Source organism: Diabrotica virgifera, chromosome 7, assembly GCF_917563875.1.
Source record: "Diabrotica virgifera virgifera chromosome 7, PGI_DIABVI_V3a".
NCBI lineage: Eukaryota > Metazoa > Arthropoda > Insecta > Coleoptera > Chrysomelidae > Diabrotica > Diabrotica virgifera.
Window position 1 is genome coordinate 184583158 of NC_065449.1, and position 26504 is coordinate 184609661.

At 33.9% G+C, this 26504-nt stretch overlaps 2 protein-coding genes across 8 annotated transcripts in view; both read right to left on the reverse strand.

The window, feature by feature from the left end:
* LOC114326818 (zinc finger protein 678) overlaps positions 1-26504 on the reverse strand; it is a 222409-nt gene that overhangs the window by 127764 nt on the left and 68141 nt on the right. For 3 of the 7 annotated variants that reach the window (XM_050656177.1, XM_050656178.1, XM_028275264.2), the window contains 5 exons: positions 20039-20161; positions 16256-16378; positions 12341-12463; positions 8664-8786; positions 603-725 (listed from right to left, as the gene is read on the reverse strand). In XM_050656177.1, coding sequence (XP_050512134.1) covers positions 603-725; positions 8664-8786; positions 12341-12463; positions 16256-16378; positions 20039-20159 — 613 coding nt within the window. In that variant the 5' untranslated portion in view covers positions 20160-20161. The remainder of the gene's footprint in view (positions 1-602; positions 726-8663; positions 8787-12340; positions 12464-16255; positions 16379-20038; positions 20162-26504) is intronic. The other 4 variants (XM_050656173.1, XM_050656172.1, XM_050656176.1 and 1 more) reach the window with 4 other exon arrangements.
* LOC126888181 (uncharacterized) lies at positions 748-2704 on the reverse strand. Its single transcript, XM_050656179.1, has one exon. It carries the CDS (start codon positions 2638-2640, stop codon positions 2032-2034), a length of 609 nt encoding a protein of 202 aa, XP_050512136.1. The 5' UTR covers positions 2641-2704; the 3' UTR covers positions 748-2031.

Genomic DNA, 26504 nt, shown 5'->3' on the forward strand with positions numbered 1-26504 from the left:
ATTATTCTTCGATCAACGCTCCCAGAATAATAACCAACAAGGATTTTCGTTCCGACTTTTATATCGTACGAGACGGTACAAAAACACGTTTTACTTAATTCATTGGCGTACTCTAGACGATAAAATTATATTATCGTCACATATCTATATTGTACGGACTATGCATTCTTTTTAATATCTTACCTCCTGAAGCTGTTGGAACTACTGAGATCATTCCAAGATTTGATAATTTATTTGACCTATATAATTCGTCTAATATTGCTAACCCAAAGCTCTACAATAGGGCGTTTAGTAATTCTGATTATCAGAAATAATTTTTATTGAACCAGTCCGGCCATAACTTTTTACCCCAAACAAGATGCGATACCTCTACAAAACGAGACTTTAAAAACTTGAAAAGCGATGACAAGAGTGTCACTACTGTTTGTTATTAATACTATTCAGGTAGGTTTGAAACACAAACACAAACTCTACAGAATATGGAACAATTGATCAAATATGTATTCTAATTGTTACCAAAAGTATAGGAAAAGCGTAGCATGATTGACTTAATTTGCTGAATGTTTAATTTATTTGGCTTCCTGCCTCACCTACTTACTCACCTGATTGATTTTCCTCTGGTTCATCATTTGAATATTTAATCTCTATTGATGTCCACAGCTGATTTTCTATATATTTTTGGTCGTATTCTGCTAACTCTTCCTTTTCAACTTTGACATCCATAGCTAATAAAAAAATGTATTAAAAATTACGAATACTCCTAAATTATAAGCAAGGAATATAGACGAGACTGATATATGTGTCTATATTCCTTTATACTATTATCTCATTTACTTATATAAGCTATTCAGAAAAACGATAATAAACAAACACCTAAGATGTGCATTTAACCAATGGAACAAGAGGGATTTATTTAGATAACACTTTACCACTATCACACTGTGCGAATTTCAACAGAAAAATACACCAAATATAATGTGCAGATAATTGAGATGAAGAAGAAGACTTCAGGAATTCATGGCAACTAAAAGTAACAAAACGCCAGGGCCATATATCATCAACAACAGAGGAGAGGAGCTCACGAAGCAAATGCAAGTTAATGGTTACAATTAACATCCTTCCAATTGCACAATTTGGAAGAAAAGCATGTCCATAAAACGGAAAAACGAACATATCACACCAATCTTTAAGAAAGGGGATCCGACTAAGTGCTGCAACTACAGAGCAATTATGTTACTAAATAGGTACAACATATAAGATCTTGACCAGAATTACAAGAAACCATCTAAATCAATACACAGAAAAAATATAGGACCATATCAACAGGGCTTTAGAAAAGGAAGATCACCAATAGATGTAATACATGTACTATCACAAACAAATGAAAAAAGCTATGAACATGACATATAATTACACATACGATTTATCGACTTTCTATAGGCTTTCAACAGCATATACAGACAACAACAACAACTATTAGAGGAAATGAAAAAAAAAATGGAAATACCTGCCAAATTAATAAGACTGACTGGAATGACAATGAAAGATTCCACAGCAAAAGTTAAAACAAATGAAGGAGATACAAACGACATCAAAATAGAACAGTTCATATATTCTAAATATATGAATAATAAACATTCTTTAATTACAGTCTAATTAATGCGCATGCCCCGACAGAAGAAAAAGAAGATGAAACTAAAGAAGAGTTTTATGATGAACTAGAGTCCGCATATCAGTCATGCCCAAAAAATGATATAAAAATAATCTATGGAGACCTAAACGCCAAAGTTGGAAGAGAACAGCAATTCCAACCCACAATAGGTAGGCACAGTCTCCATGAGCAATCAAATGACAATGGCAATAGGTTAATAAACCTAGCAAGATCACTTAACATGGTGATTGCTAGCACATACTTCGCTCGCAAAGATATACACAAGGGTACCTGGAAGTCCCCAGATGGAATGACAGTAAATATGATAGATCATGTTATTGTAGACTCGAGACACCATCATCATTCTCTGTGCCTTATCCCTATGCGGGGTCGGCTTCCCTAATTGCATTTCTCCACACACTTCTATCCTGAGTCATATCAATATTAATCCCCTTTACCAACATGTCCTGCCTTATCGTCTCCCCCCAGCTCTTCTTTGGTCTTCCTCTCCTACTCCTTCCAGGAATCTGCACTTCAGCTATTCTTCGTATTGGGTGGTTAACGTCTCGACGTTGAACATGACCAAACCATCTTAACCTATGCTCTCTCATTTTGGCATCAATTGGTGCCACACCTAGACTTCCCCTAATATACTCATTTCTAATTTTATCCTTCTTTGTCACTCCACTCATCCATCTAAGCATTCTCATTTCCGCCACATGCATTCGCTGTTCCTCTTTCTTTTTCACTGCCCAACATTCAGTTCCGTACATCATAGCTGGTCTTATGGCTGTTTTATAGAATTTTCCCTTCAGCTTCATTGGAATTTTTCTGTCACACAACACACCACTCGCTTCTTTCCACTTCATCCATCCAGCCCTAATTCTACTGCATGCATCTCCATCTATTTCTCCATTACTCTGTAATACCGATCCTAGGTACTTAAAACTATTGCTTTTTACAATCATTTCACCATCCAAAGATACCATTTTATTTGTAGTAGCTCCATCTTTAAATGAACATTCCAAATACTCTGTTTTTGTCCTACTAAGTTTTAAACCTTTTTCCTCCAGAGCTTGTCTCCACTGTTCCAGTTTTTGTTCTAAGTCTCTTTCACTATTTCCTACTAACACGACATCATCAGCATACATTAAGCACCATGGAATGTTACCCTGTATTTTCGCTGTTATCTGGTCCAAAACTAATGAGAATAAATACGGACTAAGCACAGAACCTTGATGCAATCCTACTTTCACATGAAATTTATCAGTCTCTCCCACACCTGTCCTAACACTAGTCGTTACTCCCTCATACATATCCCTCACAATCTTTACATATTCACCAGGGACTCCTTTCTTATTGAGTGCCCACCACAGAATCTCTCGAGGAACTCTATCATATGCTTTCTCAAGATCAATGAATACCATATGAGCGTTTGTTTCTTTACTCCTGTATTTTTCCATCAACTGCCTTATAATGAAAATTGCATCTGTTGTTGATCTACCCTGCATAAAGCCAAATTGATTCTCGGATATTTCGGTTTCTTCACGTATCCGTCTATCAATTACTCTTTCCCATATTTTCATGGTGTGGCTAAGCAGTTTTATAGCCCTGTAGTTTGTACATTGTTGTATATCTCCCTTGTTTTTGTAAACAGGTACCAGTATACTGCTTCTCCATTCGTCTGGCATTTGTCCAACTTCCATAATTCTATTAAATAGACCTGCTAGCCACCTTGTTCCTGTCTCTCCCAATGCTCTCCATACTTCCCCAGGAATATCATCTGGTCCTACCGCTTTTCCTTTCTTTATTTTTTGAAGCGCTTGAGCCACTTCCTCGTTGGTTATTTTGGTGACCATTGCTGCTACTGTCTCCGTTGACTCTACAGGCTGTCTGTCAAATTCTTCATTTAATAAGCTGTCAAAGTACTTTCTCCATCTCTTTTTGACATCCCTTTCGTGAACTAGTATTTTATTATTTTCATCTCGGATACATCTAATCTGATTAAAATCTTTTGCTTTCTTTGCTCTCTGTTTGGCTATTTTATATATCTTCGTTTCGCCTTCCCTGGTATCAAGTTGATCGTATAGGTTTGAATACGCTTCTGCTTTAGCTTTTGCTACTGCTACTTTCGCTTTCTTTTTGGCGACCATATAGTTTTGAAGATCTATGTCCGATCTGGTTTCTTGCCACTTTTTATATAATTTTCTCTTCTCTTTTATGTTTCCTTGTACTTCATTTGACCACCACCAAGTCTCTTTATCTTCAAACTTCTTTCCTGACGTTTTCCCAAGTATTTCAATAGCCGTCTCTCTAATAATATTGGCCATTTTTCTCCAAATTGTGTTAGGGCTTCCTTTCATGTTCCAACATATTTTTTCTACTATTCTTTCCCTGAATAGACCTTCCTTCTCATCTTTTAGCATCCACCACTTGATTTTTTGTGGTCCTCTCCGATATTTTTGTTTAGTTTCGCTTTTTACTTCGATGTCCAGAACAAGCAGCTTATGTTGTTGGCTTACTGTCTCACTAACTATTACCTTGCAGTCCTTGCATTCACGTATGTCTTCTTTCCTTATCATGAAGTAGTCTATTTGGGATTGATGTTGTCCACTTTTGTAGGTAATAAGTTGAGTTTCTCTCTTTTTAAAGAATGTGTTAACAATCGCCATATCCAATGCTGTTGCTAATTCTAGCATGTCATCTCCAGCTTCATTTCTAGTTCCAAAGCCTAATCCCCCATGTATTGTTTCATATCCTGTCTTGGCTTGGCCCACATGTGCATTGAAATCACCTCCTATTATAACTTTCTCCTCCGCTGGAATATCACTCAGTATGTCTCCCAATTGATCATAGAAAGCTCTTCTTTCATTCTCACCCAGACCTGTTTGAGGAGCATACACACACACAACATTCAATACCTCTTTATCAATTACAAATTTCACTGACATCATTCTATCACTCGTTCTTACAACATCTACTACGTTATCTTTCATTTCACTATCAGCAATTATACCAACTCCATTTCTAGTGTTACTACTCCCTACATACCACAATTTATATCCATCACCTAGTTCTTTCGCCCTTTGTCCTTTCCACCTAGTTTCTTGAATACAAGCAATTTGAACTCTTCTTCGTTTGAGCGCATCCACTAACTCCAGACTCTTACCTGTAAGACTACCAAGATTCCAAGACCCTATCCTGATTTTTCTAACCTGCAATGGTGTTCCCCCTGAGATAGTCCTCACCCGGAGATCCGAATGGAGGCTCATTTTACTTCCGGAACATTTTACCTCAGGAGATGCCATCATTTCAGTATAAGTTTTTATTTCGTTTGGAGAAAGACTCGAGACACCAATCGAATATAATAAACGTCCGCACCAGAAGAGGGGCAAATGCGGATTCTGATCACTACCTGGTCGAAAGTAGAGTAAGGGCTAGAATTTCAAACATCAAAAAGGAAAGAGGCTCTAACATGAACGATACAAGGTAGAAGGACTCAAAGAAACAAACAAAAATAAAGAGTATAAAGAAAAGATAAGCATCAAACTAGAAAACAGACCAAAATATGAAAACCCAAATAAGGAGTGGGAAGAGTGCAGAGAAATCATAAAAGAGACAGCTAAAGAAGTGTTAGGCATAGAAGGTAAAGAAAGAAGAACAAGAACGAATGACTGGTTTGACGAAGAATGTCAGATTATAACAGACAGAAAAAACAGAGCATATTTACTGATGCAACAGGGGCACAGAACCCGACAAGCAGAGGAAGAATATAAACAACTACGCAGAGAAGAAAAGAAAACTCACCGAAGAAAAAAGAGAGAATATATGAACAAAGAACTTCAGGAACTGCAAGAAGTTAGTAGATCGACAGAGACAAGAAAATTTTATCAGAAACTGAACAAAAGCAGAAAAGACTTCAAACCGAGAACGACGATGTGTAGAGATAAGGAAGGTAATATATTGACAGAACAGCAAGAGATACTAAGAAGATGGACAGAACATTTTACGGAAAAGCTTGAAGGAGATGGGAGTGAGACGAACCCTGATATACCATTAGACCAAGCAGACAACAGAGAAAAGAGTCCACCAACAATAGCCGAGATTAGAACAGCAGTAGACAAATTAAAGAACAATAAATCACCGGGATCGGATCAAGTAGCATCAGAATTACTGAAGGAAGGAGGAGACGCACTACAGAAAACAATACATGTATTGATAACAAAGATATGGTCAAATAAACAGCTACCAGCGGAGTGGAATAGTGGTATTATTGTACCATTACATAAAAAAGGGAATCAGTTAGAATGTGGAAACTACCGTGGAATCACGCTGCTGAATGCAGCATACAAAATAATGTCCAACGTCATTTATGAAAGACTTAGACCACACGCTGAAAAAATAGTTGGCAGGTACCAAAGTGGCTTCTGTAGACAGAAGTCAACAATAGACCAGATATTTGTTCTGCGACAGATCCTTGAAAAAACAAGTGAACATAACATCGACACACATCATCTCTTCATAGACTTCGAAAGCGCATATGACAATATAAACCGAGAATTCTTAATAAAAGCAATGAAAGAATTTAATATACCAACACAACTAATAGAACTGATAAAAGAATCTCTAAAAGTAGAAAGTAAAATCCGGATACAAAACGAACTAACGGAAACAATAGATGTGAAAAAGGGACTACGCCAGGGAGACGCACTATCATGCATCTTGTTCAACATTGTACTCGAGAAAATAATGAGGGACACAACAGTCAATACTCGAGGAACAATAATTAATAAAAGCGTGCAAATACTAGCATTTGCAGATGATGTTGACATAATCGCAAGATCAAGAAGAGAAATGATAGAGGCATTCAATCAAATAGAACGAGCTGCACAAAATAGTGGCCTGAAAATCAACCAGAACAAAACAAAATATATGCAGGTAAGTAAAAACACAGAAATAAGGCAGCCACAAAATATAACAATAGGAGAATACAACATTGAGGGGGTAAAAAACTTTACATACTTGGGATCCCTAGTCACATCTGATAATAAAGTAGCAGAGGAAGTGAAGAGGCGAATATTTATTGCCAATAAAAGTTATCATGGCTTAATTCGGCAACTAAGATCAGACAACGTCGCAAGGAAAACAAAATGCCAAATATACAAAACCCTAATAAGACCGGTACTCACATACGGCTCAGAAACCTGGACACTCACTAAAAGAGAGGAAACATTGCTAGCCACCTTTGAAAGAAAAATCTTGCGACACATATATAAGGGCACAAAAGAAAATGGAATTTGGCGAAGAAGGTACAACTTTGAACTATACGAAATATACCAGGATCCAGATATCATAACATTCATTAAAATAGGACGGCTGCGTTGGATGGGACATGTAGAAAGAATGGAAGAAGGCGAAATACCAAACAAAATATTCAAACAGATGCCAGTAGGAAAAAGAACAAGAGGAAGACCGAAGCTGAGATATTTAGAACAAATAGAAAATGATATAAAAACCTTAAAAATAAAAAACTGGAGAAAAAAAGCACGAAACAGATCAGAGTGGAGAAGAATCCTGGAACAGGCCAAGACCCAGAAAGGGCTGTCGAGCCAATGATGATGATGATGATAGGCTTTCAACAGCATATACAGACAACAACAACAACTATTAGAGGAAATGAAAAAAAAATGGAAATACCTGCCAAATTAATAAGACTGACTGGAATGACAATGAAAGATTCCACAGCAAAAGTTAAAACAAATGAAGGAGATACAAACGACATCAAAATAGAACTTGGAGTAAGACAAGGAGACAGTCTATCAACCACACTGTTTAATATCGCTCTAGAAGGAGTTATCAGGGACACAGGGCTGACAAAGACAATTATTCAAAGCTCAACACAAATCATAGGATATGCGGATGACCTTGGAACTAGTAGCACAAGATAAAAATAGACTAGAAGAGGCACTTTTAACCCTGGTAAGGGAAGCAATGATGGGAGGATTGATAATCAATAAGAATAAAACAAAATAACTAATAAGCACAAGAGATAATATAAACAGAATAACAGAAATAAAGATAGGTTAAAATACATTCCAGAGGGTAGATTGCTTTAAATACGTGGGGGTGATGGTGGATAGCAAAAATGGAAGGAATATAGAGATAAACGAAAGAATTAAAGCAGGTAATAGAGTATAATATTGGAAATATCATCGACTACTTAACCCTGGATTGCTACGCTTATTTTCTAAACTCAATCTGCTACATGGGGTACAGTGGTGCCCCAAATAAAATTGACCTAAAAATGTTGAATGGGTCGCATATGTGAATTCATTTTAAATGAAGTAAAAATAAAAGAAGTAAAAGAAAGAAAGAAAAAGAAAGGAAAAGAAGGATCAAAGAAAGAAGACGTATTCACAATCACAGTCATTGTATTTAAATTAAAAAACAAATAAAATCAAATAACATTAAATGATTGTGAGTATGTACATCTTTATTTTACTTGACCTAAAAATATTTATATATGTATATTTAAGAATGTATGACAAAAACAATCTTAAGATAACCTGCTAAGAATTTATTCTGTATACAATAGCTATTTGTATAACAAGGGAGGAAAGTGCTACTTTTCCTCCCGACAATGAAGTTTACTGCCCGGCGCGTAGCGGATTTTGTATATAACATTTTAAATTTTGTTCTGGTAAGTACAAAAGTAAACTTTATTAGATAAAAAATTTTCTTTTATTTAGTTAGGCTTCAGTAATAAAAATCAGAGATACATAAGTCAGACTCAAAATTCATGTTGACCTGTGTAATGTGCATATTCACTATACTTCTATTCCTTTCAAAAAAATTTGAAAATAATACAGTTATGGTGAATCACGAACTCTATGGAATATGGAACAATTGACCAAATATGAATTCTAATTATTACCAAAAATATATGAAAAGCACATCATGATATTCATTTGCTGAATGTTTATTTATTTGGCTTCCTACCTCACCTACTCACCGGGTTGATTTTCCCCAGGTTCATCCTTTAAATCTTGAATGTCTATTGACGTACCTAGCTGAGTGTCTATATAATTTTGGTCATATTCTGCTAACTCTTTCTTTTCAACTTTGACTTGTATAGCTAATAAACAAATTTAATGAAAATTGTGGATACTTATAAATTATAAGAAACGAATATACACGAGACTCATACATGTCTATATTCCTTGATACATTTATCTCATTTATCACATTTAAGATGAAGACAGTTCTATACACATACCAAATTTCATGACAAAATTCCGACTCTTAGTTTTTTCATTATTTGTAGTCAGGACCGTAAAATTCCGGTCAGCTGTCCTAAGATGCATCTTGGGACAACCGATTTTAAGCTTTACGGTCTTGATTACAAATAATGAAAAAACTAAAAGTGCACCTTTTGTCATGAAATTTGGTAAGTGGAGTTAGAATAGTATTTGGAATCACTTTTTCAAATAACATTTTCTGATATCTTTAATGCGAAACAAGATATCTAAAATTTACCCTGTTTGTGGAGACGCAGTAGGTTGTGTTTAAAATTTAAATTTCGGTTGAGTATCTTAAAAAATATAAACATTCATCCTGTATAACTGTGCAAAACTTCAAATTTGTATTTATTTTGATAGCTGAAATATAGGGCTGTTTTCATCTTAAATGCGACACACTGTATAAGCTATTCAGAAAAATGACAACAAACAAAAGCCTAAGATGTGCATTTAACCAATAGGGCTTTTCATCGATTGTCATTTGTTTTGAGCTTCTGTCATGTGTCAAATAATATTAATATATTTACGTCATACGTCTTTGGTTTGTATCATGGTATATACCAATAACGTATGACGTAGATATATTAATATTATGTGACACATGACAGATGCTCGAAACAAATGACTGTGAATGAAAAGCCCTATGGAACAAGACGGATTGGTTTAGATGACACTTATCACTGTCACACTGTGCGAATTTTAATAGAAAAATACACTGAATACAATGTGCATATTCACTATGCACCTATTACCACAGAACTAATAACAAACATGAACGACACTCTGTGTCTAATCATCGAGCTCAGTGGAGGATGATCGTCTGTTATTGAAACACCAATAGCACTTAGAAAATTTATTATAGCGACTGACACCAGGGTAGTAGAACCAACTTACAAGTTACTCGAAGGAATGAAGTTAAAGGCACATCGTGCCTGGTTGAGTTAATTCTAATGAATGATTCTAAATGTATATTCTCTCTTGTTGGCAACATGAATTGGGTCATAGCCCAGACGACAAAAGAACAAAGGTTTTTACTTAGTCAGCTAAATTAATGTCCATTGCCAAAATATAGTTTATGAATTGCAACAATTAAACAAATTAAATAACCCGCACATGTTTACATATAATAACAAATTGGCTGATGTGATATACGGGGTGATAAATTTATACTGTTCAATATCGGATATGAATTATGAATATTTAATATTGAACACTCTGCGACCTTGATGAAGTCATGCATTTTTTCCTAACGGAAATATTGGGGCAAAAAGTCACGGAACTCACTGCCCTTCTGCATGCTTTGGAATCTTAAGTAGTTGGAAGGTTAAATTAGCAACTCAGGTCCTAGTAGCAGAGTTCCTGTTGGTTTGAACTTATACAGTCCGTACAATATAGATACCGTTGCATGTCATTACCTATGTCAGAGATCTAAGTTGACATTGTTGCCCAATTACATTTACAAAAAATTCTTGAATTCATTTTGAATCAAATATATCACATAATTATTGCGAAGTGGATTATACAACAAAACAAATTAATATTGAAAGTAAATAAATAAAAACATTAGAAATAAGAAACAAGAATTGAGTTATAATCTTAGGATAAAGAAAATAATAAAAACAATAAATATAAAAAAAAGATTAAGTGTTCAATCTATTTAGCATATAAAACAACATAATGTTACTCTACAACCCCCCAGACTGAAAACAATGGGAATCTTCTCTGGTTACACCTCCGAGGCTTCTACAATTTGCAAGCCATAACGGATGCTGAGACTAAGGAAGATGAGGGAATTTTACAATTTATAATTCACGTCCCATCTGCTCAGCGCGGTAAAGTTCCAACGAGAATAGTTCCCTTCATACTCCAATCAGAGTAAACATGTAAATCAAAAATGAATATCCATTTTCAATTCGTTGCAAAACGAAAATACAGCCGCATGATTTTCTAGTCCAATCAGAGAGTGCAGCAAGCACCTCTACCGGTTTCGAAACTTATTAGTCTCTCATCGGGAGCCACATATGCTGCTCTTTTTGATCCAACCAAAACAAACCCCGGCTTGCAATCACGAATTGCAACGAACGAAATGGCATAGATGCCCTAGCGGGTAGAAGGGAACCATTCTCGTTGGAACTTTACCGCGCTGAGCAGATGGGACGTGAATTATAAATTGTAAAATTCCCTCATCTTCCTTAGTCTCAGCATCCGTTATGGCTTGCAAATTGTAGAAGCCTCGGAGGTGTAACCAGATAACGTTCCCATTGTTTTCAGTCTGGTGGGATGTAGAGTAGCATTATGTTGTTTTATATGCCATTAGATTGAAAACTTAATATTTTGCTAGCAGTTGCCGATAGGGCATCTATGCCATTTCGTTCGTTGCAATCCGTGACTGCAAGCCGGGGTTTGTTTTGGTTGGATCAGAGAGTGCAGCAAGCACCTCTACCGGTTTCGAAACTTATTAGTCTCTCATCAGGAGGCACACATGCTGATTGGACTAGAATATGATGCGGCTGTATTTTCGTTTTGCAACGAAATTGAAAATGGTTATTTATTTTTTTTACAATAATATAATAAAACAAATACTTAGTAAAGAATAAAAACAAATCTGAAGTGTCAATACCGCAACTGTCAAATAAATGTTCCAATTTATGCCAAAATGTCACCTTGGTTCGATCTCAGTTGTAATCCGAACGAGTGCGCTTTATAAAATCGCTTTATATTTCACTTATACAAATTAAATGAAACAAGTTAGAAGATCTTTCTTTAAATTTACATTAATAGAAAGCTTTCAATGTTATTTCCACGCGTATATAATAAAATATGTCTAGTGGCTGTAATTCCAGTGTACGCAGCTAAACGATTCTAAAAAGGAACACACCTACGACTTAAATATTTTGTGGTGGTATCATGTGATGCCACGGATGACATGCAAAGGTATCTATATTGTACGGACTATGCATTCTTTTTAATATCTTACCGCCTGAAGCTGTTGGAACTACTGAGATCATTCCAAGATTCGATAATTTATTTGACCTATCTAATTCGTCTAATATTGCTAACCCAAAGCTCTACAATAGGGCGTTTAGTAATTCTGATCAGAAATATTTTTTATTGAACCAGTCCGGCCATAACTTTTTACCCCAAACAAAATGGATACCTCTACAAAACGAGACTTTAAAAACTTGAAAAGCGCTGACGAGAGTGTCACTACTGTTTGTTATTAATACTATTCAGGCAGGTTTGAAGCACAAACACAAACTCTACAGAATATGGAACAATTGATCAAATATGTATTCTAATTGTTATCAAAAGTATAGGAAAAGCGTAGCATGATTGACTTAATTTGCTGAATGTTTAATTTATTTGGTTCCTGCCTCACCTATTTACTCACCTGATTGATTTTCCTCTGGTTCATCCTTTGAATCTTGAATGTCTTTTGATGTCCATAGCTGATTGTCTATATATTTTTGGTCGTATTCTGCTAACTCTTCCTTTTCAACTTTGACATCCATAGCTAATAAACAAATTTATTAAAAATTACGGATACTCCTAAATTATAAGCAAGGAATATAGACGAGACTCATGTATGTGTCTATATTCCTTGATACTATTATCTTATTTACTTATATAAGCTATTCACAAAAAAGATAATAAACAAACACCTAAGATGTGCATTTAACCAATGGAACAAGAGGGATTGGTTTAGATAACACTTTACCACTATCACACTGGGCGAATTTTAATAGAAAAATACACCAAATATAATGTGCAGATAAAAGAGATGGAGAAGAAGCCGTACCTACTTCAGGAATTCATGGCAACTAAAAGTAAACAAAACGCCAGGGCCAGATATCATCAACAACAGAGGAGAGGGGCTCACGAAGCAAATGCAAGTTAATGGTTACAATTAACATCCTTCCAATTGCACAATTTGGAAGAAAAGCATGTCCATAGAACGGAAAAACGAACATATCACACCAATCTTTAAGAAAGGGGATCCAACTAAGTGCTGCATCTACAGAGCAATTATGTTACTAAATAACATATAAGATCTTGACCAGAAATACAAAAAGCCATCTAAATCAAATACACAGAAAAAAATATAAAACCATATCAACAGGGCTTTAGAAAACCATATCAACCAATAGATGTAATACATTTACTAACACAAACAAATGAAAAAAGCTATGAACATGACATAGAATTACACATACTATTCATCGACTTTCTATATAGGTCTGGATCCCGCGTATGAAAGAAAAGTTGATTAATAACAAGCTGAAAATTTGTTAATAGCTTAAGGGTGTCTAGTCGGACAAACTTTGATATATGGGAACACTGGAACAGGGGAAGTTTTAATTGTGGAACAGGTTAAAAATTTGGAACGGTCAGACCACGAAAACGGCACATGTATTTTATCCGACAGAATAGACTTAAACTCTCCGAACAGAGATTAAACTCTCATGCAAAAATCAGACTGCTATTTATCACCAAATGGGCGTTTCAATGAGTGGAACATGTAGAATATGTCAAATGACAGGAATTATGACAGGTGATAAATAGCAGTCTAATTTTTCCATGAGAGTTTATTCTCTGTTCGGAGAGTTTAAGTCTATTCTGTCGGACAAAATAAATGTGCCGCTTTCGTGGTCTGACCGTTCCAAATTTTTAACCTGTTCCACAATTAAAACTGCCCCTGTTCCAGTGTTCCCATATATCAAAGTTTATCCGACTAGACACCCTTAAGCTATTAACAAATTTTCAGCTTGTTATTAATCAACTTTTTTTCATACGCGGGATCCAGACCTAGGCTTTCAACAGCATATACAGACAACTATTAAAGGAAATGAAAAAAAAATGGAGATACCTGTCAAATTAATAAGACTGGCTAGAATGGCAATGAAAGATTCCACAGCAAAAGTTAAAACAAATGAAGGAGATACAAACGACATCAAAATAGAACTTGGGGTAAGATAAGGAGACAGTCTATCAACCACACTGTTTAATATCGCTCTAGAAGAAGTTATCAGGGACACAGGGCTGACAGAATATATATAATTATGTATTACTAATATAATTAATAACAAAAATATATCATTCAAAATTTGTTTGTTTTAAATAATATAATTTAAATTAAAAACAGAGCTTTCTCATATAGCCCAGTAAATGAACGGAAAATTCGGCGATACCGTGTAATCTTCAGGAGCAACTCCGAATTGCATGAAAATTTGGATTTAGGTTCTACTTACTCTCCACTTCAAAGTTGAAATTGTGCCGTTGGTTGCTTTTACTTGGGGGGTTACAGTCACCCCTTCTCGGGGGTGAAAAAACATACGTTCAAGATAAGACCGGAAATGGATAAATTGACTGATTTTAAGCAACTTTTGTTCTATAGAGTTTTTTACGTAAGTCAATACTTTTCGAGTTATTTGCCATTGAAAATGTTGATTTTTCGACACAAAAACTACGTTTTCAGACGGTTTTTCGCAAATAACTCAAAAAGTAAATATTTTATCGAAAAAAATATTCTTATCAAAATGTAGCTTATAAAAAACCCAAAACATGGTGTATCAGTAAAGTCTATCAATCAAATAAAAACAAAGTTGTAGCTCATGAGAAATACGTTCTTATTCGTCTAATTCCAAATCGAATATTTCAAGGTGAAATCACCGAAAAATTAAGCACTTTTCGGGAAAAACCCATTTAAACATTTTGAAAGTGTTTATAAAAAGCTTTTTTTTTAATTGTTAACAAAAGTTTTGGCATTAAAAGTAAGCGAGTTACGCTCAAAATAAAGTTGGCCCTCTTTTTTGCAAAAAATCATGAAAATCTCGCCGTGTTTAGCACTCCAAATGAAATTAATCGCTACCGGTTTACAAACAATTTACTTACCTATCTATTTTTTATATGATCTGTCAGTCTCACCGGTTTAAAGTGTTTATTTTTGAAAGGGTTATAATTGAGAAAGCTTGAATGGGTCACTAATCACGAGTGTATGCAAATTTTGAACAGCCATATCTTACCCAATTTTTGTCTTACGGAGAAACAAAATCAAACTAGCATATTTATAATAGTAAAATCTACATTTTTTTACTGTTTAAGATTTGTCTTATCACTAATACTTTTTAAGTTATTTTGAAAAAATGAAATTTTTCAAAAATTTTTATAATTTTTTTTTTAAATAAGCTCTTCACACCAATCAAACTTACAGATCATATAAACAATACACATACAGTTAAAATAGATGGTAAAACCAAACGACTAATTTCATTTAGGGTGCTAAATAGAGGAAGGTTTTCACGTTTTTTTTACCAAAAAAAAGGGGCTAACTTTTTTTTTCAGTGTAACTCGTTTATTTTTGATGCTGTAAACTTTTGTAAAAAATAAATAAGCTTTTTTTCGATACTTTAAAAATGTTAATAAGGTTTTCCGAAAAACGCTTCTTTCTTCGGTGATTTCGCGTTGAATTATTCGATTTGGAATTAGACGAATAAGAACGTATTTTTCATGAGCTACAACTAAGCTTCTACTCAGTTTGTAGACTTTACTGGTACAATTTTTTTTTGTTTTTATAGGCTACTACAGTCGCTACATTTTTGCTAAAAACATTTTTTTCGATAAAATATTTACTTTTTGAGTTATTTGGGAAAAACGGTCTGAAAACGTAGTTTTTTGTCGAAAAATCAACATTTTAAATCGCGAATAACTCGAAAAGTATTGACTTACGTAAAAAACTTTATAGAACAAAAGGTGCTTAAAATCAGTAAATTTATCCATTTCCGGCCTTATTTTAAACACGCGTTTTTCACCCCCCGAGAAGGGGTAAATGTCACCCCCAAGTAAAAGCAACCAACGGCACAAATTCAACTTTGAAGTGGAGGGTAAGTAGAACCTAAATCCAAATTTTCATGCAATTCGGAGTTGCCCCTGGAAATTACACTCCAATACGGTCATTTATTGGGCTAATAAAATTTTTAATTTTATTCTGATAAGTACAAAAGCAAACTTTATTAGATACAAATATTTTCTTTTCTTTAGTTAGGCTTCAGTAATCAAAATCAGAGATACATAAGTCAGACTCAAAATTCATGTTGACCTGTGTAATGTGCATATTCACTATGCATCCATTACTTTCAAAAAAATTTTGGAAACAATACAGTTATGGTGAATCACAAACTATATGGAATATGGAACAATTGACCAAATATGTATTCTAATTATGTATTACCAAAAATGTATGAAAAGCACAGCATGATATTCATTTGCTGAATGTTTATTTATTTGGCTTTTTACCTCACAAACTCACCTGGTTGATTTTCCCCTGGTTCATCCTTTAAATCTTGAATGTCTATTGACGTCCCTAGCTGAGTGTCTATATAATTTTGGTCATATTCTGCTAACTCTTTCTTTTCAACTTTGACTTCTATAGCTAATAAACGAATTTAATGAAAATTGTGGATACTCCTAAATTATAATAGTCGGAGAGATAGAAGCGGATTTTGTGCGTGATAAGTAATATGGAAAAACTATACGGGGATATGTTGAATTAGTTGTGTACATGACTTTCACCAACGGCCGGAAACCACAGTGGGGGCCGAGGGTAGTTATAAGGGGTCAAAGTCGCGGTTTTTATTATTTTTTTTTTGTGACGCTCATGATCGAGATAGTGCACCAAAATTTGGGAATAAGTAGGTCATGACGTAACTAAGTAAATTCTCTAGGGGCGTAACGCTGCGTGGCCGACAAAGGGGTGAGGGTAGGGGTGAATATAAAAAATATAAAGGGTTTTTTGCGACATTCGTGATTGAGATAGTGAACCAAAATTTGGAAATAAGTAGATCATGACATTACAAAGTAAAATCCCCAGAGCCGGAAACCAGAGTGGGGGACGAGGGTAGTTATAAGGGTCAAACACGCCGTTTTTATTATTTTTTTCTGTGACGCTCATGATCGAGATAGTGCACCAAAATTTGGGAATAAGTAGGTCATGACGTAACTAAGTAAAATCTCCAGGGGTGGCACGCTGCGTGGCCGACAAAGGGGTGGGGCAGGGGTGACTACAAAAAATATAAGGGGTTTTCTGCGATGTTCATGATTGAGAGAGTGCACCAAAATTTGGAAATAAGTAGACCATGACATAACTATGTAAAATCCTCAGAGCCGGAAACCAGAGTTGGGGATGAGGGTAGTTATAAGGGGTCAAAGTCGCCGTTTTCATTATTTTTTTTGTGACGCTTATGATCGAGATAGTCCACCAAAATTTGGGAATAAGTAGGTCATAAGGTAACTAAGTAAAATCTCCAGGGATGGAAAGCTGCGTGGCCGATAAAGGGGTGGGGGTAGGTGTGAATATAAAAAATTTAAGGGGTTTTTTGCGACGTGCTAGATTGAGATAGTGCACCAAAATTTGGGAATAAGTAGACCATGACTTAGCTAAGTAAAATCCCCAGAGCCGGAAACCAGAGTTGGGGATGAGGGTAGTTTTAAGGGGTCAAAGTCGCAGTGAGTATTATTTTTTTTGTGACCCGGCACAACATTTGTCCCCCACGCAGCGTTCCGCCGGAGATTTTACTTAGTAATGTCATGATCTACTTATTCCCAAATTTTGGTGCACTATCTCGATCACGAACGGCAAAAAAATCCCCATATATTTTTATACTTACCCCTGCCTACCACCCCTTTGTACCCCAAGCAGCGTTGCGCCCCTGGAGATTTTACTTTGTTACGTCATGACTACTTACTCCCAAATTTTGGTGCACTATCTCCATCATGAGCGCCACAAAAAAAATAATAAAAACCGCGACTTTTACCCCTTTTACCTCTGGGGATATTACTTAGTTACGTCATGGCCTACTTATTCCCAAATTTTGGTGCACTATCTCTATCATAAACGTCACAAAGAAAAATAATAAAAAACGGGACTTTGACCCCTTATTACTACCTTTCTCTCCCACTCTGGTTTCCGGCTCTGGGGATTTTACTTATTTATGTTATGGTCTACTTATACCCAAATTTTGGTGCACTATCTCAATCACGAACGTCGCAAAAAACCCCTTATATTTTTTATATTCACCTCTACCCCCACCCCTTTGTCGGCCTCGCAGCGTTGCGCCCCTAGAGATTTTACTTAGGTACGTCATGACCTACTTATTCCCAAATTTTGGTGCACTATCTCGATCATGAGCGTCATAAAAAAAATAATAAAAACCGCGACTTTGACCCCTTATAACTACCCTCGGCCGCCACTCTGGTTTCCGGCCGTTGGTGAAAGTGATGTACACAACTACTTCAACATATCCCCGTATAGTTTTTCAATATTACTTATCACGCACAAAATCCGCTCTCAGCTCTTAGACTATAAGCAACGAATACACACGAGACTCATACATCACATTTCATGTATCACATTTAAGATGAAGACAGTTCTATACACATACCAAATTTCATGACAAAATTCCGACTCTCAGTTTTTTCATTATTTGTAGTCAGGGCCGTAAAATTCCGGTCAGCTGTCCCAAGATAATTCTTGGGACAACCGATTTTAAGCTTTACGGTCTTGATTACAAATAATGAAAAAACTAAAAGTGCACCTTTTGTCATGAAATTTGGTAAGTGGAGTTAGAATAGTATTTGGAATCACTTTTTCAAATAACATTTTCTGATATCTTTAATGCGAAACAAGATACCGAAAATTTACCCTGTTTGTGGAGACGCGGTAGGTTGTGTTTAAAATTTAAATTTCGGTTGAGTATCTTAAAAAATATAAACATTCATCCTGTATGACTGTGCAAAACTTCAAATTTGTATTTATTTTGATCGCTGAAATATAGGGTTGTTTTCATCTTAAATGCGACACACTGTATAAGCTATTCAGAAAAATGATAACAAACAAAAGCCTAAGATGTGCATTTAACCAATGGAACAAAACGGATTGGTTTATATAACACTTATCACTGTCACACTGTGCGACTTTAAATAGAAAAATAGTAGTAGCAGAGTTCCTGTTGGTTTGAACTTGTACAGTCCGTACAATATAGATACCGTTGCATGTCATTACCTATGTCAGAGATCTAAGTTGACATTGTTGCCCAATTATAATTAAAAAAAATTCTTGAATTCATTTTAAATCAAATATATGCATAATTATTGCGAAGTGGATTATACAACAAAACAAATTAATATTGAAAGTAAATAAATAAAAACATTAGAAATAAGAAACAAGAATTAAGTTATAATCTTAGGATGAAGTAAATAATAAAAACAATAAATATAATAAAACAAATACTTAGTAAAGAATAAAAACAAATCTGAAGTGTCAATACCGCAACTGTCAAACAAATGTTACCAATTTATGCCAAAATGTCACCTTGGTTCGATCTCAGTTGTAATCCGAACGAGTGCGCTTTATAAAAACGCTTTATATTCCACTTATACAAATTAAATGAAACAAGTTAGAAGATCTTTCTTTAAATTTACATTAATAGAAATCTTCCAATGTTATTTGTATGCGTATATAATAAAATATGTCTAGTGGCTGTAATTCCAATGTACTCAGCTAAACGATTCTAAAAAGGAACACAGCTACGACTTAAATATTTTGTGGTAGTATCATGTGATGCCACGGATGACATGCAAAGGTATCTATATTGTACGGACTATGCATTATTTTTAATATCTTACCGCCTGAAGCTGTTGGAACTACTGAGATCATTCCAAGATTTGATAATTTATTTGACCTAACTAATTCGTCTAATATTGCTAACCCAAAGCTCTATAATAGGGCGTTTAGTAATTCTGATCAGAAATATTTTTTATTGAACCAGTCCGGCAAACTTTTTACCCCAAACAAGATGGATACCTCTACAAAACGAGACTTTACAAACTTGAAAAGCGCTGACGAGAGTGTCACTACTGTTTGTTATTAATATTATTCAGGAAGGTTTGAAACACAAACACAAACTCTACAGAATATGGAACAATTGATCACACATGTACTCTAATTGTTACCAAAAGTATAGGAAAAGCGTAGCATGATTGGCTGAATTTGCTGAATGTTTAATTTATTTGGCTTCCTGCCTCACCTACTCACCTAGTTGATTTTCCTCTGGTTCATCCTTTGAATCTTGAATGTCTATTGATGTCCACAACTGATTGTCTATATATTTTTGGTCGTATTCTGCTAACTCTTCCTTTTCAACTTTGACACCCATAGCTAATAAACAAATTTATTAAAAATTACGGATACTCCTAAATTATAAGCAATGAATATGGACGAAACTCATTTATGTGTATACAGGGTAGCGAGAAAGTATGGAAACACGGTGATTTCTCGGAAACCGCTTGAACGATTTTTATAAATTTTGGTGGGTCCTAATGCGGCCGATATTATAGTGGTAATTACATTGTTGTCAAATCTTCCGTTTTTCTGAAAATTTTAAATGGAACACCATGTATATTTTTTGCGTTTTGAAGTCTGAGAAGTCTTTTGAAAGATGCTTAAGAAATACTGATTATTTTTCATGTTATGTTCCCTATACCTAAATGCCATAATTTGGGAGTTATTGCTACATTTATTAAAAAAAATTAACAATTATTTATAAAAATCAATTTTTTCGGCCCAGGTAGACATTATTTTAGGTTCTTTGGATCATTTAGAACAAAAAAGGTCTTTTGTAATTTTCCTCAAAAGTTAATCGTTTCCGAGTTATAAACCTTAAAAAAATCGAAAAATGACGATTTTCAAGGTTCAAAAACACAAGTAAAAAAATTATTTTTAAAATTACATTCTAGCATTACTAAATTCAAGCTCACACCTTTTTCTATCAGATCTCTAAGAATTTTTGGCATATTTTATTCTAAAACATTGTTTTTTTTAATTGTTAATAAAGCTCATATGCGAGGGCTGGCTATCGGGCTGCATTAACAACTAAAAAATAATGTTTTAGAACGAAATAAGACCAAATCACTTATCATCTGATAAAATATGGTTTGAAGTTGAATTTAGGTACTTCATAGTTACAAAAATAATATTTTTTACGTATGTTTTTGGACCCAGAAAATCGTCATTTTTCGATTTTTTCAGTTTTAATATGTTTATAACTCGTGAAACGATTAACTTTTGAGGAAAATTACAAAAGACCTTTTTTGTTCTCACTGACCCAAAGAACCTAAAATAATATCTACCCGGTCCAAAAAAATATATTTGTATAATTTGTTAAAAATTTGTTTTTAATAAATGTAGCAATAACTCCCAAATTATGGTATTTAGGTATAGGGAACATAACATGAAAAATAATCAGTATTTCTTAAGGACTTCATTACGCAAAAAATATACAGGGTGTTCCATTTAAAATAAGAAAGTTCATTAGATTTCCAGAAAAACGGAAGATTTGACAACAATGTAATTACCACTATAGTATCGGCCGCATTAGAATACCCTTACCCACATAAATTTATAACAAACGCTCAAGCGGTTTCCGAGAAATTACCGTGTATCCATACTTTCTCGCTACCCTGTATATTCCTTGATACTATTATCTCATTTACTTATATAAACTATTCAGAAAAACGATAATAAACAAACACCTAAGATGTGCATTTAACTAATGGAACAAAAGGGGATTGATTTAGATAACACTTTACCACTATCACACTGTGCGAATTTTAATACAAAAATACACCAAATATAATGTGCAGATAACAGAGATGGAGAAGAAGGCGTACCTACTTCAGGAATTCTAAAGGTAACTAAAGGTAAACAAAACGCCAGGGTCAGATATTATCAACAACAGAGGTAGTTGTTAAAGTGCTTAACTTTATTATCCAACATAAGCTAATGAATCAAAAAACAGAATGTTAAGAAAACCTGAGGCTATAGTTTGGTTATAATTTCAGTATTTTATAAAAGCTAGAACATTCCACAAGGTGTTCCAAAGTTTGAGAAAAAAACACAGTTTGATTCGTACACCCTGTATACAATGACAATGTACCTGTCTAGCAACAATATTATTAGAGCGATATTGATAAAGAATAAGGCTATAACATATTAGAAAATTACTTAAATCGGACATCAGGTTTAGGAAATACAAGACATTAAAAATGACTCATTTTTTGGGATGCCCGTTTTCTCTGCCGGTGAGTATATATATATATATATATATATATATATATATATATATATATATATATATATATATATATATATATATATATATATATATATATATATATATTTTTGTACAAATATTTTCGACCGTACTGTGTTATAGTGGTTTGAAGTTTCAGCAATTCGGTCATGTGAAATAAAATTCTATTTGTTATTTCTCAATATTTCGTCACACTTTTGTGACTTCTTCAGGAGAAAACTGTAAATTTATTAAGATTAGAAATTAACAAAAGCTAAATATTTAGTTACTTACAACTATAAGAGTATTAATTTAGATTTTTTTGAACATATCGTAAGGGACATTGACGTTTGAAAGTTTGACATAAGAAGTCACAAAAGTGTGACGAAATATTGAGAAATAACAAATAGAATTTTATTTCACATGACCGAATTGCTGAAACTTCAAACCACTATATATATATATATATATATATATATATATATATATATATATATATATATATACGTCTTCATATCAAGGCGAGATCCGACTAAATCGAGGACAACCCGAGATCCACCAATAGGAAATTAATTATTGGAGTATATTGTTCATAAGTATCTTTATAATTAACATATTAATCATGGCACACTTAGAGGGGAAAAGATTTTTGTACTTAAATTTTTCTGATAAATTTACAGCGAAACGAGATCCGTCGCTGAAAAGTAAAGGGGAGGACTTATATACGAAATTTTAGATATTTACCGTTCAACGCGAGATCACACACTGATGCCAGCTCTAAAGAGTATTAGTCGAGCGGTTGGAGCTCGTGTTTTATTGTATATTTCCCACGATATAAAGATATATAATGGGCGTAACTTTTAAGTATCGCTTCTTTTGTGTCTTTAAAGTCTACGATTGACCTTTCAGAAAGTCCCTTATTTTTATTACATACATAAGGGTGTGAAAAAAGAAAAAGAATACTTGACAAATAATAACCATTTAATAATGATAATTATTTGCAATACAATATTTTAAAACTATACATTAATATTCTTAAAAAACACTTACTACGAAACCAAAATGTAATTATTATATTCTTAAATAATACAAATTGTTACAAAATAATTATTTAAATGATTGCTCGTTTTAAAAATACATTACAAGAAAGTAAAATTTTTTATAAATATTATTAAAGTTTAAAAAATAAAATAACTCAATATGTAATTATTATTTGATAGTTAAAAAATGATTTTAAGTAAAATGATTTAAAAGATAAAAAGAAACACACATAATTTTCAGGGTCAACTCCTAATTGCATGAAAATTTGGATTTAGATTCTACCCATCCCCCACTTCAAAGTTGAATTTGTGCCGTTGATTGCTTTAACTTGGAGGGTGAAAAAATATACGTTTAAAATAAGTCCGGAAACAGATCTGACTAAGTTTAAGCAGCTTTTGTTCTATAGAGTTTTTTTAACTTAGGTACTAGGTTAATTTAGTAGCAGGTACTAGAGTCACTTGCGACTAAAAATATTTACTTTTCAACAAAAAAAAACACGTTTTTCGGCGGTTTTTCGCAAATACTCAAAAAGTAAGTATTATATCGAAAAAATATTCTTGGAAAAAATGTAGCATATAAAAAAAACGAAAAAATGGTATATTCTTAGTCTATAGAACCAGTAAAAGTAAATTTGTAGCTCATAAAAAAGACGATCTTATCCTTCAAATTCCAAATCAAATATTTTAACGTGATACATAGTACCAAAAAATGAAGCTCTTTTCGGGGAAACCCCATTAAAATTTTTTTAAAGTGTTAACAAAAAGCTTTATTTTATTTTATAAAAGTTATATACGGGTAGGAGAGACAACGGAACGAATTTTCGAACGTTTAAACAGACGACATCCCAGATTTACCAATTTCTGGACAATTGATCCAAAGGCTGGATTCTAACAACGAAACAGTTGTGGATTTTCAAGTTTTCAATGAGAGTTAGAATGAAAAAACATTAGTGACCTCGAGTATGATGGTTTGGAGAATTTGGCTGGTTATATCTGCCATAAATTGAAGGACTCCAGTATTCAATCCGAAGATGTTTCAACGTACACGTGGGTTGATCATTTGAGTAAGTGTGGTTTATGTAAACCATCAGACACTCTCTTGTCATATATTAAGTAACTGGAGACAATTTTTCCTTCCACATGAATGGTGATTCCATTTTGGTAACTAAAAATTATTTAGAAAACCTTATGTCCAAAAGTGTAACTGTAGACTGTTCTAACAAAGCGAACAAGTTATTTTTTAGGTCTCGGATGTACTTCCGAATTAAAGAATTAAACAAGTCTCTTAACAACCTGACATTGCGTAAAAGAAAAATTATGAAAACTGCTACATAGTTGCTGTATGTACGTCTATTTCACATGCACAAAATTTAAATAAAGTGCATGGCATGAAAACTGTAAAACTTATTTTTGTCTTTTCCAAGCCTCTTACTTAAATCTGATGAAATACATTATTTAAAAAGTAAAAAATTTTGTTTTTTTATCAATCCATTAAATTTACGGTTTTATTTTGGGGCTTTTCTTCCCCTTGGTAAAAATTATATTTACTAATGTGTAGGCCACTAATCAATTTTTGCCAACTAACGAAATATAATAATTTTAGTAGATATCGAATATATGAATATTTTTATTTTCCGTATACCAATATAATCAAGAAACTGGGAACTTTACAAATAACTGAAAATCAATTTAAATACAAGTAAATAGTTTAATAATTTTCTTTTAAACTATAAAAATCACTTAGTTTCTTTTAGTCATAATTCATTCATTTGTACTATTCTCAAATTTCATTCGCGTTCGTATTACGAACGCATAGACGGGACTATGCTTTACTCTGTTGTTAACGTCATGCGCCAATCGGACGAGCTTACGTAACTAGAATATCAGGGTGTGCATATTTCCGGGTCCCGGTGAATTCGTATCTATTTTAATCCCCATCCTAATTACAGACCAACTGGCAACTCTGGTGCGCAGGTAATTTTTAAATAACGCATTAACTACCGGTGAATTGGTAACTTTCATTTTTTAAGTATTGTTGATAATCTAATATCGGTATTCCAGGTATTTAGCGCTGCACTCCTAGAAAATGGAAAAAATGTCACAGGAAGTGAAACCGATGATGAAACGAAACGCAAAAGAGAAAACTTGGATGATTGTTTTAATAGAAGTAAAATTAAAAAACGGTCACCAAGAAAAGCAGGCAACGAAAACAAGGAAAACATGGAAAATGTTATGATTACAATAATGAAAGAGCTAATGAATAAAAACGATGAAATGCTTCAGGAAATAAAACCAATAAGGAAAGAATAACAACAAACCAATAAAGAGTTAATGGGTGTAAAAGCAGAGAAACAAAAACTAAAAAAAGAAGTAAAACAGCTACATGAATGAATGGAGCAACTGGAGAAATTTAGCAAAAAGAAAAGCTTGATCGTAACTGGGTTACGAGTAGAAACAAATGATTATAAGAAATTAAAAGAAGAAATGGAAAATTTCAGAGCCCAAGAGTTGCAAATACAAATAAAACTAAGAAGTGCAAAAAAATAGGAGAAACAGTATGCGCAATAGAAACAGAAGCCCTCACGGATAAAATGGAAATCCTAAACAAGAAACGTAAACTAAAACAGCATAAAGATCGTATCTATATAAACAACGATTGGACATCGAAAGAAAAAGAAATACAAAAGGAAATAACTAAAATAGCAAAGGACGAAAGAAGCAAAGGTAAGCAAATGAAAATCGGCTACAAGAAATTAATAGTGAATGGCAAAATCTAGATATGGGACGAAGAGAGAGAACAGCTGATAGAAAATTCAAAAAACTAATAAACGAAGAACAGCGGCTGAAATATGATATTGACATGGCAAAAAAAGACTCGGAAATGCAAACGGTTAACGAAAACAAAATAACGCACACAAAATAAAGAAAGAATCTCAATAAGAAGAAAAGAACAAAACCCATTAGAATGGGCTCTTGGAATATTAGAACCATGCTCGCAGCAGGTAAGATGCAAGAAATAGCTCTTGAAATGAAAAAATACCAACTAGAAATCCTAGCCGTACAGGAAATACGATGGAAGAAAGAAGGAAAAATTGAGAAGAAAAACTTTAGCATGTATTATTCGGAAGAAAACAAACAGGGAACGAATGGTACGGCATTTATGGTGAACAAAATAATGAGGGAAAAACTGATACAATTCAAAGCAGTTAATGAAAGGATATCTTACATAAGAAAATAAACAAGCCCACATCTCGATAGTCAATTGCTATGCACCCACCGAAGAAGCAAACCAAGAAGATAAAACAGAATTCTAAGACATCCTGGAAGAAACCTGTGATAATATTCCGAGGAATGACATATTAATAATATTGGGTGATTTCAATGCAAAGAT